A 17,537-nucleotide genomic window follows, 5' to 3' on the forward strand; every position below is an offset into this window, starting at 1 on the left:
CTTGGTGAATACCGATGCAAAGTACTCATTAAGAATCTCACCCATTTCCTCTGACTCCACGCATAAATTCCCTCTTTTGTCTTTGAGTGGGCCAATCCTCTCTCTAGTTACCCTCTTGCTCCTTATATACGAATAAAAGGCTTTGGGATTTTCCTTAACCCTGTTAGCCAAAGATATTTCATGACCCCTTTTAGCCCTCTTTATTGCGCGTTTGAGATTTGTCCTACTTTCCCGATATTCCTCCAAAGCTTCATCAGATTTAAGTTGCCTAGATCTTATGTATCCTTCCTTTTTCATCTTAGCTAGTCTCACAATTCCACCCGTCATCCATGGTTCCCTAATCTTGCCATTTCTATCCCTCATTTTCACAGGGACATGTCTGTCTGCTCTCTAATCAACCTTTCAATGGTGAATATCGCTAACCTTAACTTTTATCAGAGCAAGCTTTATTCATCTCCGCCTGGAACGCTCCAATTGATTGCTGACATCCACACTGTTTTGGGGGAAAGAATGTTGCAGATTTTCCCACACCTTTGTGTGTAAAAGGGTTTCTGCAATTTGGATTCTTGGCTCATATTCATATTATTTTGGATTCCTTGTCAGTGATAGTTTTCCTGTATCCCACCCATTGAATCCTCAAATCATTTTAAACATCTAATTTGATCACCACTCAACCTTCTAAAGTGAAGGGAATACAAACATATTTCTGCAAACAAAACTATAATGTAAACCTTGATAGCATTCTGGCAAATCTCCTCGACCATTCCAATGCTTCCAACCCCCTTGAACAAAGAACAAAGAAATGTACAGCACAGGAACAGGCCCTCCAAGCCCGTGCCGACCATGCTGCCCGACTAAACTACTATCTTCTACACTTCCTGGGTCCGTATCCCTCTATTCCCATCCGATTCATGTATTTGTCAAGATGCCCCTTAAATGTCACTATCGTCCCTGCTCCCGCCACCTCCTCCGGTAGCGAGTTCCGGGCACCCAATACCCTCTGCGTAAAAAACCTGCCTCGTACATCTACTCTAAACCTTGCCCCTCTCGCCTTAAACCTATGCCCCCTAGTAATTGACCCCTCTACCCTGGGGAAAAGCCTCTGACTATCCACTCTGTCTATGCCCCTCATAATTTTGTATACCTCTATCAGGTCTCCCCTCAACCTCTTTCGTTCCAGTGAGAACAAACCGAGTTTATTCAACCGCTCCTCATAGCTAATGCCCTCCATACCAGGCAACATTCTGGTAAATCTCTTCTGCACCCTCTCCAAAGCCTCCACATCCTTCTGGTAGTGTGGCGACCAGAATTGAACACTATACTCCAAGTGTGGCCTAACTAAGGTTCTATACAGCTGCAACATGACTTGCCAATTCTTATACTCAATGCCCCGGCCAATGAAGGCAAGCATGCCGTATGCCTTCTTGACTACCTTCTCCACCTGTGTTGCCCCTTTCAGTGACCTGTGGACCTGTACTCCTAGATCTCTTTGACTTTCAATACTCTTGAGGGTTCTACCATTCACCGTATATTCCCTACCTGCATTAGACCTTCCAAAATGCATTACCTCACATTTGTCCGGATTAAACTCCATCTGCCATCTCTCCGCCCAAGTCTCCAAACAATCTAAATCCTGCTGTATCCTCCGACAGTCCTCATCGCTATCCGAAATTCCACCAACCTTTGTGTCGTCTGCAAACTTACTAATCAGACCAGTTACATTTTCCTCCAAATCATTTATATATACTACAAAGAGCAAAGGCCCCAGCACTGATCCCTGTGGAACACCACTGGTCACAGCCCTCCAATTAGAAAAGCATCCTTCCATTGCTACTCTCTGCCTTCTATGGCCTAGCCAGTTCTGTATCCACCTTGCCAGCTCACCCCTGATCCCGTGTGACTTCACCTTTTGTACTAGTCTACCATGAGGGACTTAGTCAAAGGCCTTACTGAAGTCCATATAGACAACATCCACTGCCCTACCTGCATCAATCATCTTAGTGACCTCCTCGAAAAACTCTTATCAAGTTAGTGAGACATGACCTCCCCTTCACAAAACCGTGCTGCCTCTCACTGATACGTCCATTTGCTTCCAAATGGGAGTAGATCCTGTCTCGAAGAATTCTCTCCAGTAATTTCCCTACCACTGAAGTAAGGCTCACCGGCCTGTAGTTCCCGGGATTATCCTTGCTACCCTTCTTAAACAGAGGAACAACATTGGCTATTCTCCAGTCCTCCGGGACATCCCCCGAAGACAGCGAGGATCCAAAGATTTCCGTCAAGGCCTCAGCAATTTCCTCTCCAGCCTCCTTCAGTATTCTGGGGTAGATCCCATCAGGCCCTGGGGACTTATCTACCTTAATATTTTTTAAGACACCCAACACCTCTTCTTTTTGGATCTCAATGTGACCCAGGCTATCTACACCCCCTTCTCCAGACTCAACATCTACCAATTCCTTCTCTTTGGTGAATACTGATGCAAAGTATTCATTTAGTACCTCGCCCATTTCCTCTGGCTCCACACATAGATTCCCTTGCCTATCCTTCAGTGGGCCAATCCTTTCCCTGGCTACCCTTTTGCTTTTTATGTACGTGTAAAAAGCCTTGGGATTTTCCTTAACCCTATTTGCCAATGACTTTTCGTGACCCCTTCTAGCCCTCCTGACTCCTTGCTTAAGTTCCTTCCTACTTTCCTTATATTCCACGCAGGCTTCGTCTGTTCCCAGCCTTTTAGCCCTGACAAATGCCTCCTTTTTCTTTTTGATGAGGCCTACAATATCACTCGTCATCCAAGGTTCCCGAACCTTGAGATAAAGGTTAATGGGATGTTAGCCTTTCTGATGACATTCATAAGCACCAACTCTGTCATTTCTGTATTTGAGCATCTGATTCATTGTACATTTCCAGTTTCATCATTTGCACATATTCCAATTTGGTCAGTGACTCTCGTGTGGACCTGTCTTGCACATTCTCTCTCTCGCATCTTTTTGTGCTCATGTATGCAGCTGCTCCTCACAGAAACTGTCTGACACTCTGCCGTTCCCTTATAGGTTGAGTGCCATTCGTATGCCATGCCTCCGGATTCGGGGAAGGAACCTATTGGGCACTTGATTTCAGCTGCTGTCAGGGGCCCGAGTACCCTTGGGCGATCAGAGAAGCTGGCAACCAGAACCGAGGGGATTTCTAAACAGTGTAGTGATGGTGAAGAGGAGGAAGAGGATGTGCTCAGTCACAGTCAGAGTGTGTCAGAGTCCGGCAGTGAAATGCTGGGCTTGCATCCAGCTGAACCGCTCGACCCCGCTGGATTGGAGAGCAATATAGCGTTTGTCATTGGGCCAAATTTGCCGTGTGGTTACGATGTAGAGCATTTTTCACTCTCTGACCTGGTCAAGTATATTCAGCCTTATTGTGATGCCAGTGGTGTCTTATGCCTGGGGACAGACACAGACTCGGCAGGGAGTGTGATTGAAGTTCAGGTGATCCAGGACGACGATCTGCAGCTGCCCATGGTGCTGGGTGAGGATGGTGAATATCGGATGGAAGCGATAGGTGTGAATGGCAAGGTGCTAGTTGCTGGTGAAGAGTCCGTGATGACCAAGGTCTCTGACCCAGAGAACCTGCCACAAGCCTCCAAGCCGGAGGAGGCCTTCCTTGGCCCATTGGTGCATCAGGGGGACCCTCCCGTCACCTTGAGGAGGAGAGGACGGCCACGGAAAACTGCAAAGCGTGCAGAGACGCTGGTCAGCGGAGCCCCGCGGGACATTAGTGAAAGACCAGGTGCACATTGCGGCCTCCAGACACGACTTCAGAGAGCAGCTGACAAGAGGAGAGCCTCCCGTGAGGCTCCGTCGCCGCAAGCAGGTGGCAAACAGGAGCCAGCGGCTCTTACTCTACAAGAATTCACACTTTTAGCCGATCAGATGGAAGAGGTGGAACTGGGTGAGCAGAGAATGCAAATCCGAGGCAGAGCAGCAGCCAGGAGGCAGAGGGCTGCAGGACGGGGTCCAAAGAAGCTGCCGTCACCGGAGATCCGGGCTGCAGGAAGAGACTGCAGCTTTGCCAATGCCGAGGGATGGTCAATGGAACCCCACCTGTGGTCTGCAGACATTCCTGCAAAACCGGCCACAGGCCGTGAGGAATCACCCGGCAATATTCTGGCCACGACGTTCCCGATGGCCGATCCGGCCCTGCCGTTCCCGATTGCTGATCCGGCCCCGAGATCCCCAATGGCCGATCCGGCCCCGACGGCCGATCCGGCCCTGACGGCCAGTCCGGCCACGACGTCCCCGATGACCGATCCGGCCCTGACGTTCCCGATTGCTGATCCGGCCCCGAGATCCCGGGCAGCCAGTCCGGCCACGACGTCCCAGATGACCGATCCGGCCCTGACATCCCGGGCCGCCAATCCGGTCCCGAGATCCCCAATGGCCGATCCGGCCCCGACGTCCCCGATGACCGATCTGGCCCCGAGGTTCCCGACGACCGATCCGGCCCCGACGTTCCCGACGACCGATCCAGTCCCGAGATCCCCAATGGCCGATCCGGCCCCGATGACCGATCCGGCCCCGACGTTCCCGACGACCGATCCGGTCCTGACGGCCAGTCCGGCCACGACGTTCCCGACGACCGATCCGGCCCCGATGACCGATCCGGCCCTGACATCCCGGGCCGCCAATCTGGTCCCGAGATCCCCAATGGCTGATCCGGCCCCGACGGCCGATCCGTCTCCGCCGTTCCCGACGGCCGATCCGTCTCCGCCGTTCCCGACGGCCGATCCGTCTCCGCCGTTCCCGACGGCCGATCTGGCCACGACGTTCCCGACGGCCGATCCAGCTCCATTGGACCCGACTACCGGTCCGGCCCCGACGGCCGATCCGGCCACGACGTTCCCGACGGCCGATCCGGCTCCCACGTCGCCATTTCCTGTTTGTGCTGGACTGTCTCCCGTGGTCAGCGAAACCACCAACAATGAACACAAACTGCGACCAATCAGCCTCCAGCAGTATCGACTGCGGCACCAGCAGCGGAAACCAGACCGAGTCCCCTCTGCACTCGCAAAGCCACGGAACGCTTGGCCCATTGTCCCCATTCAGTCCATTGTCCACGGGGAGCTCAGCGTTCTGCCCCTGCAACCCACTGGGCACATGCTCAACCCACAGAGCCAGGGGCATCATGGGAAGCCTTTGGCTCCTCCCACCAGAACCCTCTCCCCTCCCATTTTACCCCAGCCTATCCAGACCCTGGCCCCACCTCAAATACCAGCCGCGCCCAGCCAATGGCCAATCCCTCCTGCCCCCATCCTGGTCCCATCGCACTGTGTCACCCAAGCACAACTGTGCCGCATTCAGCCAAGCACAAAGCAGGAAGTGGCAATTTGTGCAATGCTCCAGGGGGAGCTGACTTCCACAGCCGAGACCCGGATCCTATCCGAACAATCTCAGCCAGCCCACACACCGTTTGTGCAGCCTACAGCAGCCCCCAGCCCACCTCTGATCCAGGGAGATCCCGAATGCCCCATCACAATTCCTGCAGCCACCGCAGTCGGGATGTGCAGTGCTGTCAAAGAGGAGCAGATTCCAAATCAACAGACTGACTTGTTGCAGGCTGAAGCTGACCAAACGTCCACAGTGCAGACCCTGCCCGTCAAATGTGCATCAGAGCAGCTGCTTCAATTATCCAGAGCAACCGTGGTGCAGGATGAGATTGATCCGGGCGCACGGAGCTCCGTGGAGGAGAGGACTGCAGAAGACATCCTCAAAGGTGTGTAAATAGCGGCTGAGAGTTTGAGGGTGGGTATGGAGTTTGCAAATGTCTGAGGAGGGCGTATCCCAATCAGCTGTGACCAGTGCCTGTCTTCGGTTCTGTCCATGTCTGTGAATATCTGCGGTGCGCCTTCTATCTTGGCCCTGGGCTGTAGGCTTTGGCAATGCCCCTTTGCCAGGCTGTGCCTCTGTAAAAGCTTATCCTTAACATGAGGACCACCACAGTCAACTTCCCGCATTACAGCTGGGCCCACTGTGTAGTCACATTTTTATCAGGGGTATTTGACCTGAAGCAGATCCCCTGTCCCGGGACATTAAGGACAGTTAGATTGCGCTACCTCGGATCAGCAAATGTTGGTCTGATCAATAACTGAAATCTCCAGGCTGTCGATAAAACATGAGGTTTGGTGGTAACAGATCTGCACATCCAGCTCCGTGTAGTCTGTGAAGAACAGTCCATTAATATGTTTAATCTCTCAGCCCACAGTGTAACTCAACGTGGCGTCTCTGCTCCAGCAGAGTATTGCCAAGGCCTGTCCCTTTGCCAAGGCCCTGTCTCAATTTGCTAATTACACACAGTTTACACTAATTACACACAATTTATGTTGATTCTGGTAACACGCTGACACTGCCAGCTCTCGCCAGGCTCAGGATTGGGAATTCCAGCTGATGTTTGAAATCCGAGAAGGAATTCCGTGCAGGAACTGCTGGTGGGAGCGCTGGGGTGGGCGGGGCGGGGCGGCCTGGCACTTGGGGGGGCGGCCGGACGCTGGGGTGGGTGGCGCGGCCGGACGCTGGGGTGGGCGGGGTGGCCTGACGCTGGGGCGGGGGGGGGTGGTGCGGCCTGACGCTGGGGTGGGCGGGGTGGCCTGACGCTGGGGCGGCGCGGCCGGACGCTGGGTAGGGCGGCGCGGCCTGACGCTGGGGCGGGGGGGGTGGTGCGGCCTGACGCTGGGGCGGGCGGCCGGACGCGGGGGCGGGGGGGGGTGGTGCGGCCTGACGCTGGGGCGGCGCGGCCGGACGCTCACCCAGGACCCCGGTCTCCTGCCCTGTTGGTACCCGGTAACCTGAAGTTTCCAGTTGCTTGGTTTTGTGGGATTTTGTGCTGCTCGTTGGGCAGTGGGTGAGCCGGGGGGGGGCAGTGGGTGAGCCGGGGGGGCAGTGGGTGAGCCGGGGGGGGCAGTGGGTGAGCCGGGGGGGCAGTGGGTGAGCCGGGGGGGGCAGTGGGTGGGCAGGGGCAGCGATATAGGTTGAGGTGGCAGTGGTCACTTACTGTTTCTCTCCCCCACTCCTGCAGGTATTGAGGCGGCCGATCTGATGAGTTTGTTGGAAAAGTTTGAAGTCACCGCGGGTGAGGAGAGTTTCTAAGGGGATGGGGGGTGGTAGATCATGCATGGGGCAGAGGCGAGCAGTGAGTGGTGTGGCGGGTGGACAGTGCGTGGGGCAGCGGGCGGGTGGGCAGTGGGTGGGGCAGCGGGCGGGTGGACAGTGGGTGGGGCAGCGGGCGGGTGGCAGTGGGTGGGGCAGCGGGCGGGTGACAGTGGGTAGGGCTGCGCGCGGGTGGACAGTAGGTGGGGCCACGGGTGGACAGTGGGTGGGGCAGCGGGCGGGTGGACAGTGGGTGGGGCAGCGGGCGGGTGGACAGCGGGTGGGTAGCAGTGGGTGGGGCAGCAGGCGGGTGGCAGTGGGTGGGGCAGCGGGCGGGTGGCAGCGGGCGGGTGACAGTGGGTAGGGCTGCGCGCAGGTGGACAGTAGGTGGGGCCACGGGTGGACAGTGGGTGGGACAGCGGGCGGGTGGCAGTGGGTGGGGCAGCGGGCGGGTGGACAGTGGGTGGGGCAGCGGGCGGGTGGCAGTGGGTGGGTGGCAGCGGGCGGATGACAGTGGGTAGGGCTGCGCGCGGGTGGACAGTGGGGCAGCGGGCGGGTGGACAGTACGTGGGGCCATGGGTGGACAGTGGGTTGGGGGTGGGTAGGGTCGCGGGCAGGCGGTGGGTGGGTGGGTGGGCCGGTGGGCAGGCAGGGGGCGGGGCTATGAGTGGTGACTGGGGGTTGTGCGTGGAGTCGGCAGCTGGTTGGTTGGTGTTCCTGATATTTTTCCCTCCCTTTGCAGTGAGCGAGAAGCTTCGCCCTGGAAACAGCAATGGGTGAGTGCAGACCCCGAGAAGCATCAGCCTGTCATAGAATCATAGAATTTACAGTGCAGAAGGAGACCATTCAGCCCATCGAGTCTGCACCGGCTCTTGGAAAGAGCACCCTACCCAAGGCCCACGTCTCCGCCCATTCCATAAAACCCTCCTAACCTTTTTGGACACTAAGGGCAATTTATCATGACCAATCCACCTAACCTGCACATCTTTGGACTGTGGAAGGAAACCGGAGCACCCGGAGGAAATCCACGCACACACGGGGAGAACGTGCAGACTCCACACAGACAGTGACCCAAGCCTAGAATCGAACCTGGGACCCTAGAGCTGTGAAGCAACAGTGCTAACCACTGTGCTACTGTGCTGCCCTCCCTCCACTTTCAGTCCTGTGGGGGGGAGGGGGCTGTGCCATGTTTGTCCTGGTGTCTCCGCAGCCTGAGTGCAAGAAGAGATGTTGGGAGGATGTGTAAGACATAGGGGCAGAATTAGGCCACTCGGCCCATCGAGTCTGCTCCGCCATTCAATCATGGCTGATATTTCCCATCCCCATTCTCCTGCCTTCTCCCCATAATCCCTGATCCCCTTATTAATCAAGAACCTATCTATCTCTGTCTTAAAGACACTCAGTGATTTGGCCTCCACAGCCTTCTGCGGCAAAGAGTTCCACAGATTCACCACCCTCTGGCTGAAAAAATTCCCCCTCATCTCTGTTTTAAAGGATCGTCCCTTCAGTCTGAGATTGTGCCCTCTGGTTCTAGTTTTCCAACAAGTGGAAACATCCTCTCCACGTCCACTCGATCCAGTGGTCCAATGTCTATTTTTGCCTCTCTCTCACCTTTTATATATTGAAAAAATTCTTCCTATCCTCTATGTTACCAACTAGTTTGCACTCCTATTTCATCTTCTCCTCCATATTGCTTTTTTAGTTGTCCTCTGCTTCCCGCCCCCTGGCCTCCCACTAATGCTCGCCACTTTGTAAGCTTTTTCTTTTGCTTTTATGCTGTCCTTGACTTCCCTCGTCTCCCACATTTGACTGTGTGGGGGTTTAGGAAGGGGACCAGTGTACCTGTGTTTGAAGGAGGAGAGGATGCGCATCCCAGACTATGTGGGGGGGGGGGGTGATGCTATTCTCTGCTGACAATTCTCTGAATCATGTTGTGTTTTCAGGTCGGAGGAGGACAGGAAACTATTCGACTACATCTTTGGAACGGAATTGGCGAGTACTGCGGGTAAGGTCCCAAACCACCCCAGCGGGGAAATGGGGCAACGGTGGGGTGGCTGGGTGGGCTGGCTGGGGGTGGCTGGGAGGGTTGGGTTGGGGAGGTGGGGAGGGGGTGGCTGGGTTGGGGAGATGGTGGCTGGGTTGGGGGGGCAGGTTTGGGGAGGTGGCGCTGTGGGTGGGTATTGGGGAAGGGTGTGATTGATTGGGGTGTATGCCGGGGTGGGGGGCCGTGCTGGGTTCGGTGGGGGGAGGTGGCGCAGTGGGTGTTATGGGGAAGGGTGTGAGTGATTTGGGTGTATGCCGGGTTGGGGGTGTTATGGGGAAGGGTGTGGGTGGAGTGTATGCCGGGATGGGGGGTGGGTAATGGGAAGGGTGCGAGTGGGGTGTATGCTGGGTTGGGGGCGGGTATGGGTAAGGGTGTGAGTGGGGTGTATGCTGGGTTGGGGGGCGGGTATGGGGGTGTGAGTGGGGTGTATGCTGGGTTGGGGTGGGTAGGGGGTGTGAGTGGGGTGTATGCTGGGTTGGGGGGGCGGGTATGGGGGTGTGAGTGGGGTGTATGCTGGGTTGGGGGGGCGGGTATGGGGGTGTGAGTGGGGTGTATGCTGGGTTGGGGGGGTGGGTAGGGGGGTGTAAGTGGGGTGTATGCTGGGTTGGGGCGGGTATGGGGGTGTGAGTGGGGTGTATGCTGGGTTGGGGGGGTGGGTAGGGGGGTGTAAGTGGGGTGTATGCTGGGTTGGGGCGGGTATGGGGGTGTGAGTGGGGTATCTGCCGGGTGATGTTGTCACTAGTTTGCTGGAGTAAGAGTCGGTTTATCGGATTGACTCTTTTGATGACAATCTGTCTCTTGGCAGGTTTGACGCCTCCAGCAACGCCACCTCAGCAGATTTGGACCTCAGTCGCTGCAGTGGGATTTCTCGGCAAGCGGAGGTTACAGGGAACAGCTGAACCTTTGTCAGGCTCTCCAATCAGGACCGTGAAGCTCATTGAACCAAAACCTCTGACTCAAAACAACCGGTCAAAATGTTTGAGTAACGAGAGCCTGCTGCCTCCCGAGACACCGCTCACTGCCTCCCTCGGCTTTGGGGACCATGCATATTGTTTACCCAGAGTTAGCAGCCAGCCATCATCGCACATCTGTCAGCCAGTCATGGCCCACCCAGATGTTGCCTGCCGCTGGAACGTTAAGCGCCAAGCAAGTATTACTATTAAACCCATTACCTGGTGGAATGGTCAGCTCTGGAGCCCCACTCACCGGGTCCTCACAGCTGAACAGCAGCAAGTGTCTGATCCTGGCAGCGATGAGAGCATATCCGATTTACAGGAAACACTGTGGGAAGATGGGGTGTCCTCCAACACACTTCCTACCGGAACAGCAAGTGTGGAACCTGGTAGGAGCTGTTCACAGGCAGTGGACAGAATGAATGTTGGATGTGACACTGCCCTGAAGCTGAATGGAGGCGGTCGTGTGACTCTATCTCCCTGTAGGAATGGGGAGGCCGAGGGGGACAAACCCTTCGATTCTCCCCATCATTGTTCAAGGACTCGGACCTCCCCACGCTACAGACGGCAGCGATATTCCAGCTCCTCCAGCTCTACATCCCGGTCCAGATCCCACTCCCCTGTAAGGAAGAGGAGACGGTAAGATTTAAATGAAAGCTCTTCGCTTGAACAAGCTGTTCCTCCTTGTGGGGAATTTAGAACGAGAGGTCACGGATATTGGTTGAGAGGCGGTAGGTTTAGAACTGAGGTGAGGAGGAACTACTTGCAGAGGGTGGAGAATTTGTGGAACTCGCTGCCCCATAGTGCGGTGGAATCTGAGTCATTAAATGGTTTCAAGAGGGAGATAGAGATATTTCAGATTTTTTAAAATAATGGGTTTAAGGGATTTGGGCACCAGGTGGGGAGGTGGATTTGAGAGCCGGAAGAGATCTGCCAGGATCTGATTGAATGACGGAGCGGGCTCGAGGGCTGAATTGCCGACTTCTCCGAATTCCTATGGTGATCCTCCAGGTAACAAGCGATGTAAACAGGACAGAATGGCACAGCGTGAGCGGGAAATGTGGCTTTGAAACACGCCTCTTGCATTTAAATAAATGCAATTACAAGGGTGTGAAGACTTGGTTACAATGGACTGGGGGAAATAGGAAATAAAGAGACGTGAAGCAGTGGCAGACTTTTCAGGAGATATTTTATCACTTCACAGAGATATATTCAATTGAGAAATAAAGACACAGGAGAATGCACCATCGGTGCTAATAAGAAAGTAAGGATGGTATCAAGTTGAAATAAAAGATGTACAATGCTGCAAAGATTAGCGCTTTCAGAGGGTCTTCAGAATTCACTTCCAGAGAGTCTTCAGAATTCACTTCCAGAGAGAGCAGTGAAGGCTGGGTCAGTGGATATAGTCGAGGCTGAGTTAAACAGGTTTCATGGACAAGGGAATCAAGGGCTATGGGAGACAGGCAGGAGTGGAATGAGAGGCGAGGGAATGTGTTGATGTTTGGCTATTAATCCCTTTCTGTTTGGGAACAGATACTGCAAGAGACGGTCCCGTCATTCCCGACACAGTTCACGATCCGATTCCAGATCCAGCTCGCGTTCTAGATCGTGTTCCAGATCCCATTCAGGATCTGACTCTGGATCCAGATCTCGATCCTCACAAAGACACAGTATTCAAATGAGGTGATGAATCTCACTTGTGGGGGGTGGGTTTTGGGAGCGTTGGCAGGGGAGGTATATCCCAGGGTGAGCATGCAGGTGGGTTGGGGGTTTGGCATTGCAGGGGATGGTGTCCTGGGGTAGTGGGGGGCAGGGGTTATTCCCAGGTTTGGGTGTCAGTACACGAGTTCAATGTCTGTCTGGAATAGGGTGCAGGGTGGGTGAGTGATTTGCTGGTGGGGATTCTTGCACTGGGTGTGCGGAGGGGGTTATTTCCTGGCTGTGACATGGTTTCCCTGGGTGATGGGCTACCTCTGGTGGGTGGGGGTCTGGGCTCTGTCCGAGCTGCTTTGTTTCCCTGTTCCATTGTTCCCGAGTACGTTTTAACAGTTGTTGTTCCTCCAGCTGTTTCACAGATGTTTATGATTCGTACTCTGAAGAACCACAAAGACGATGTTCCAGACACGAATCCCGTAACCGGCGGAGGGAGCTCGCTATCGTAAGCACAGTCTTCCACTACTGCTGCAAAGGCTTTGCCCAGATTGGACCAGCACTAATCCAGCCCCTCGCTCTGAAACCCAGACCCCCCCCCCCCCAGCCAGGCCCCTTGCTCTGAAACCCGGACCCCCCCCCCCCCCAAGCCAGGCACCTCGCTCTGTGGGACTTTTCTTATTCGAGAGTCACAAGTTAGCAAGGAAGGACCTAAAGAGAGAGCTAAGAAGAGCCAGGAGGGGACATGAGAAGTCTTTGGCAGGTTGGATCAAGGATAACCCTAAAGCTTTCTATAGATATGTCAGGAATAAAAGAATGACTCGGGTAAGAGTAGGGCCAGTCAAGGACAGTAGTGGGAAGTTGTGCTTGGAGTCCAAGGAGATAGGAGAGGTGCTAAATGAATATTTTTCGTCAGTATTCACACAGGAAAAAGACAATGTTGTCGAGAATACTGAGATACAGGCTACTAGACTAGAAGGGCTTGAGGTTCATAAGGAGGAGGTGTTAGCAATTCTGGAAAGTGTGAAAATAGATAAGTCCCCTGGGCCGGATGGGATTTATCCTAGGATTCTCTGGGAAGCTAGGGAGGAGATTTCTGAGCCTTTGGCTTTGATCTTTAAGTCATCTTTGTCTACAGGAATAGTGCCAGAAGACTGGAAGATAGCAAATGTTGTCCCCTTGTTCAAGAAGGGGAGTAGAGACACCCCTGGTAACTATAGACCAGTGAGCCTTACTTCTGTTGTGGGCAAAGCCTTGGAAAGGTTTATAAGAGATAGGATGTATAATCATCTGGTAAGGAATAATTTGATTAGAGTCAACACGGTTTTGTGAAGGGTAGGTCGTGCCTCACAAACCTTATTGAGTTCTTTGAGAAGGTGACCAAACAGGTGGATGAGGGTAAAGCAGTTGATGTGGTGTATATGGATTTCAGTAAAGCGTTTGATAATGTTCCCCACGGTAGGCTACTGCAGAAAATACGGAAGCATGGGATTCAGGGTGATTTAGCAGTTTGGATCAGAAATTGGCTAGCTGGAAGAAGACAAAGGGTGGTGGTTGATGGGGAATGTTCAGACTGGAGTCCAGTTACTAGTGGTGTACCACAAGGATCTGTTTTGGGGCCACTGCTGTTTGTCATTTTTATAAATGACCTGGAGAAGGGCGTAGAAGGATGGGTGAGTAAATTTGCAGATGACACTAAAGTCGGGGTTGTGGACAGTGCGGAAGGATGTTACAAGTTACAGAGGGATATAGATAAGCTGCAGCGCTGGGCTGAGAGGTGGCAAATGGAGTTTAATGCAGAAAAGTGTGAGGTGATTCATTTTGAAAGGAATAACAGGAAGGCTGAGAACTGGGCTAATGGTAAGATTCTTGGCAGTGTGGATGAGCAGAGAGATCTCGGTGTCCATGTACATAGATCCCTGAAAGTTGCCACCCAGGTTGAGAGGGTTGTTAAGAAGGCGTACGGTGTGTTAGCTTTTATTGGTAGAGGGATTGAGTTTCGGAGCCATGAGATCATGTTGCAGCTGTACAAAGCTCTGGTGCGGCCGCATTTGGAGTATTGCGTGCAATTCTGATCGCCGCATTATAGGAAGGATGTGGAAGCATTGGAAAGGGTGCAGAGGAGATTTACCAGAATGTTGCCTGGTATGGAGGGAAGATCTTATGAGGAAAGGCTGAGGGACTTGAGGCTGTTTTCGTTAGAGGGAAGAAGGTTAAGAGGTGACTTAATTGAGGCATACAAGATGATCAGAGGATTGGATAGGGTGGACAGTGTGAGAGCCTTTTTCCTCGGATGGAGATGTCTAGCACGAGGGGACATAGCTTTAAATTGAGGCGAGATAGATATAGGACAGATGTCAGAGGTAGGTTCTTTACTCAGAGTAGTAAGGGTGTGGAATGCCCTGCCTGCAACAGTAGTGGACTCGCCAACACTAAGGGCATTCAAATGGTCATTGGATAGACATATGGACGATAAGGGAATAGTGTAGATGGGCTTCAGAGTGGTTTCACAGGTCGGCGCAACATCGAGGGCCGAAGGGCCTGTACTGCGCTGTTATGTTCTATGTTTACCTGATGTGGGCATTGTTGGCTACGCCAGCATTTGTTGCCCTTCAGGACATGATGGAGTTTCCGTCTTGAATCGCTGCAGTCCCTGGCATGTAGGTACACCCACTGCAGTCAGGGAGGGTTCCAGGATGTTGACCCAGCGACAGTGAAGGAACGGCGATATATTTCCGAGTCAGGGTGGTGAGTGACTGGGAGGGGAACCTCCAGGTGGTGGGACTCCCAGGCAACTGCTTCCCTTGTCTGATCCCTGACCTTGGGTTCTCCCCCTGAGCACATAGTATGATCCCACAGCCTTTTACCCTTATTGATGAGTGTAGGTGTAAATAATGTTTGTGCCACAGAGTCTGAGCCAAGGGGCAAGATTTCCATTCACATCTGGATCTGTTTCCAAACAGGAGGAACGCCGGGTGGTTTATGTGGGGAAAATTCGGAATGGAATGATGTGTGAAGAATTGAGGAGGCGATTCGAGGTGTTTGGCAAAATTGAGGATTGCAACATTTATTTCAGGAATGAAGGGTAAGAGGGGAATGTGTTGGGTGTTGATCAGGGAGGGTTCCACTTGCTGTGCCCACGCTGAAATATTGTACCAAACTGCAGAAATGTTTGGAATATATTAGTGATGCCCTGGGCACCTCCCAGTTTGAGTTGATTCCGTAAAGCAGCTTCTGGCATCGACGGTCAGGTTTCTGCACTGCTTTCCCCACTGGGCGCATTGTGACTGTTACCTGCTGTCCTGTGGAAATTTGGTTGAACAGCTTCTGAGTGAGAATCTTAGCAACTGGCCATGAATTGTGAATCAGTTTTTGAATCTTCTCTAACTGGAGGTGATTTCTTTCAGAGATAACTACGGGTTTGTTACGTTCCGTTACACCTGTGATGCATTTGCTGCTATTGAGAATGGCCAGACGTTACGTCAGCCCGACGAACTGCCCTTCGACCTGTGCTTCGGTGGCCGCAGGCAGTTTTGCAAAAGCAATTATGCAGATCTAGGTGAGTTCAGGAAAATGCAAACTGAGATATTAACCTTCAGTTTTACACTCCCTCTTCTCTCCCCCTCCCCCCCCAAAACTAACCAGACGTCCTCTGACACCCAGAGTTGCTTCAATTCACCTCTTCCAGGGAGCCTTACAGACGTGACTACCCAGTACTGGAGGTGAATATTGGGGTCCTTGTCGTATTTGGGGAGGTGCTTATTCCATTCATTGGATGTGGGAGTCGCTGGCTAGGCCGGCATTTATTGCCCATCCCTAATTGCCCTCGGGAAGGGTGGTAGAGAACCACTTTTTGGAACCGCTACAGAATATATGGTGTTGGGAGTTCATGATTTTGACTCTGTGACAGTGAAGGAACGACAATATATTTCCAAGTCAGGGTGGTGAGTGACTTGGAGGGGAACCTCCAGGTGCTGATGTACCCAGGGCTCTTGTCCTTCTAGATGGCTGTGGTCGTGTGTTTGGAAGGTGCTGTCTAAGGAGCCTTGGTGAGTTACTGCAGTGCATCTTGTAGATGGTACACACGGCTGCTATTGCTCTTTTGTGCTGGAGGGTGAATGTTGAAAGTGGTGTATTGGGTGAAGCAGCTGAGGTTGGGGCCGAGGACACTACCCTGAGGAACTCCTGCAGTGATGTCCTGGAGCTGAGATGATTGACCTCCAACCACCACAACCACCTTCCTTTGTGCCGGGTATGACTCCAACCAGCGGAGAGTTTTCCCCCTGATTCCCACTGACTCCAGTTTAGCTCGGGCTCCTTGATGCCGCACTTGATCAAATGTTGCCTTGATGTCGAGGGCAGCCACTCTCACCTCACCTCTGGCATTCAGCTCTTTTGTCCATGTTTGAGCCAAGGCTGTAATGAGGTCAGGAGCTGAGTGATCCTGGCGGAACGTCCTGCTGGGGAAATGCTGGGTTGCTCCTCACTATTACAGCAAATTGTGATATTTCAGAAAGTAATTGGGGAAATTTTCTCTTTCAGATTCCAGTCAAGCCAACTTCAGTTCTTACTCAACCAAAAGCAAGTTTGACTCTTTAGACTTTGACACTTTACTAAAACAGGCCAAACGGAGTCTTCGGAGGTGACAGCAGCGAGAATGGAGGAGGAGTGCGGGAGAGGGAGAGTCTGAGGGACATGGAGGAGGAGTGTGGGAGAGGGAGAGTCTGAGGGACATGGAGGAGGAGTGCGGGAGAGGGAGAGTCTGAGGGGACTGTGTGTCTCCTGTTTACATGCTGCTACTGCATCAGATTGAAATTTATATAAACTGTGTGACTGCCGATCTGCAAGTGGTAACTTGCATTCCTTGACCAACTGTGTCAAGCACCGCACACCTTCGAGTGGAAAAATAAATCCTCTTTTAAAAAATCTAATAAAATATCACAAATACTAAATGCTATTGCTCATCATTTCAAAGCATAATTTGAGGGAAAAGATGCCTGGGCGGGATGGAGGGAGCGGGAGGCCCTGGGCGGGATGGATGGATGGAGGGAGCGGGAGGGCCAGGGGGGTGGGGGAGCAGGAGGGGCAGAGGGAGTGGCAGGGCCAGGGGGGAGCGGGAGAGCCTGGAGGGAGTGGCAGGTCAGGGGGGAGCGGGAGGGCCTGGGGGGGGGGGGGGGGGCGGAGGGAGTTGGAGGGCCTGGGGGTGAAGGGGAGGGACTGTGGGGGGTGGAGGGAGGAAGCAGGAGGGCCTGGGGGGGGGGAGCGGGAGGGTCTTGGGGGGGGGGGGGAGCGGGAGGGTCTTGGGGGGGGGGGGAGCGGGAGGGTCTTGGGGGGGGGGTGGAGCGGGAGGGTCTGTGTGGGGGGGGGGAGCGGGAGGGTCTGTGGGTGGGGGGGGGGGAGGAAGCAGGAGGGCCTGGGGGTGAAGGGGGGGAGCGGGAGGGTCTGGGGGTTGGAGGGAGGAAGCAGGAGGGCCTGGGGGGGGGGGGTGAGGGAGGAAGCAGGAGGGCCTTGTGGGGGGGGGGCGCGGGAGGGTCTGTGTGGAGGGGGGAGAGCGGTGGGGTGGGGGGGGGGGAATTGGGGGAGACACACAAACAGGTCAGTGAGGCAGAGGTTCACTCCCAGGAACCTGGTCTGTTTCTCCAGCTCTTGTCTTCTGTTCTTGAGAAGTTGCCTCTTTTTCCCAGACCAATGTGATTGGAAGTCTGGTGAGTGTAGTTTGGTGGTCTGTATACCACCTCATGAGAGAGTAGGGAGTGAAGG

At 53.7% G+C, this 17,537-nt stretch overlaps 1 protein-coding gene across 1 annotated transcript; it reads left to right on the forward strand.

The window, feature by feature from the left end:
- Window positions 1-3,034: 3,034 nt before the first annotated feature.
- On the forward strand, window positions 3,035-16,729 carry LOC140393386 (uncharacterized). Its single transcript, XM_072479774.1, has 10 exons — window positions 3,035-5,760; window positions 7,060-7,113; window positions 7,873-7,906; window positions 9,074-9,135; window positions 9,980-10,766; window positions 11,661-11,810; window positions 12,192-12,285; window positions 14,741-14,862; window positions 15,185-15,336; window positions 16,320-16,729. The coding sequence occupies exons 1-10, from the start codon at window positions 3,072-3,074 to the stop codon at window positions 16,421-16,423; spliced, it is 4,248 nt and encodes a 1,415-aa protein (XP_072335875.1). The 5' UTR covers window positions 3,035-3,071; the 3' UTR covers window positions 16,424-16,729.
- The last annotated feature ends 808 nt before the right edge of the window (window positions 16,730-17,537 follow it).

This window comes from Scyliorhinus torazame, chromosome 16, assembly GCF_047496885.1.
Source record: "Scyliorhinus torazame isolate Kashiwa2021f chromosome 16, sScyTor2.1, whole genome shotgun sequence".
NCBI classification, from domain to species: domain Eukaryota; kingdom Metazoa; phylum Chordata; class Chondrichthyes; order Carcharhiniformes; family Scyliorhinidae; genus Scyliorhinus; species Scyliorhinus torazame.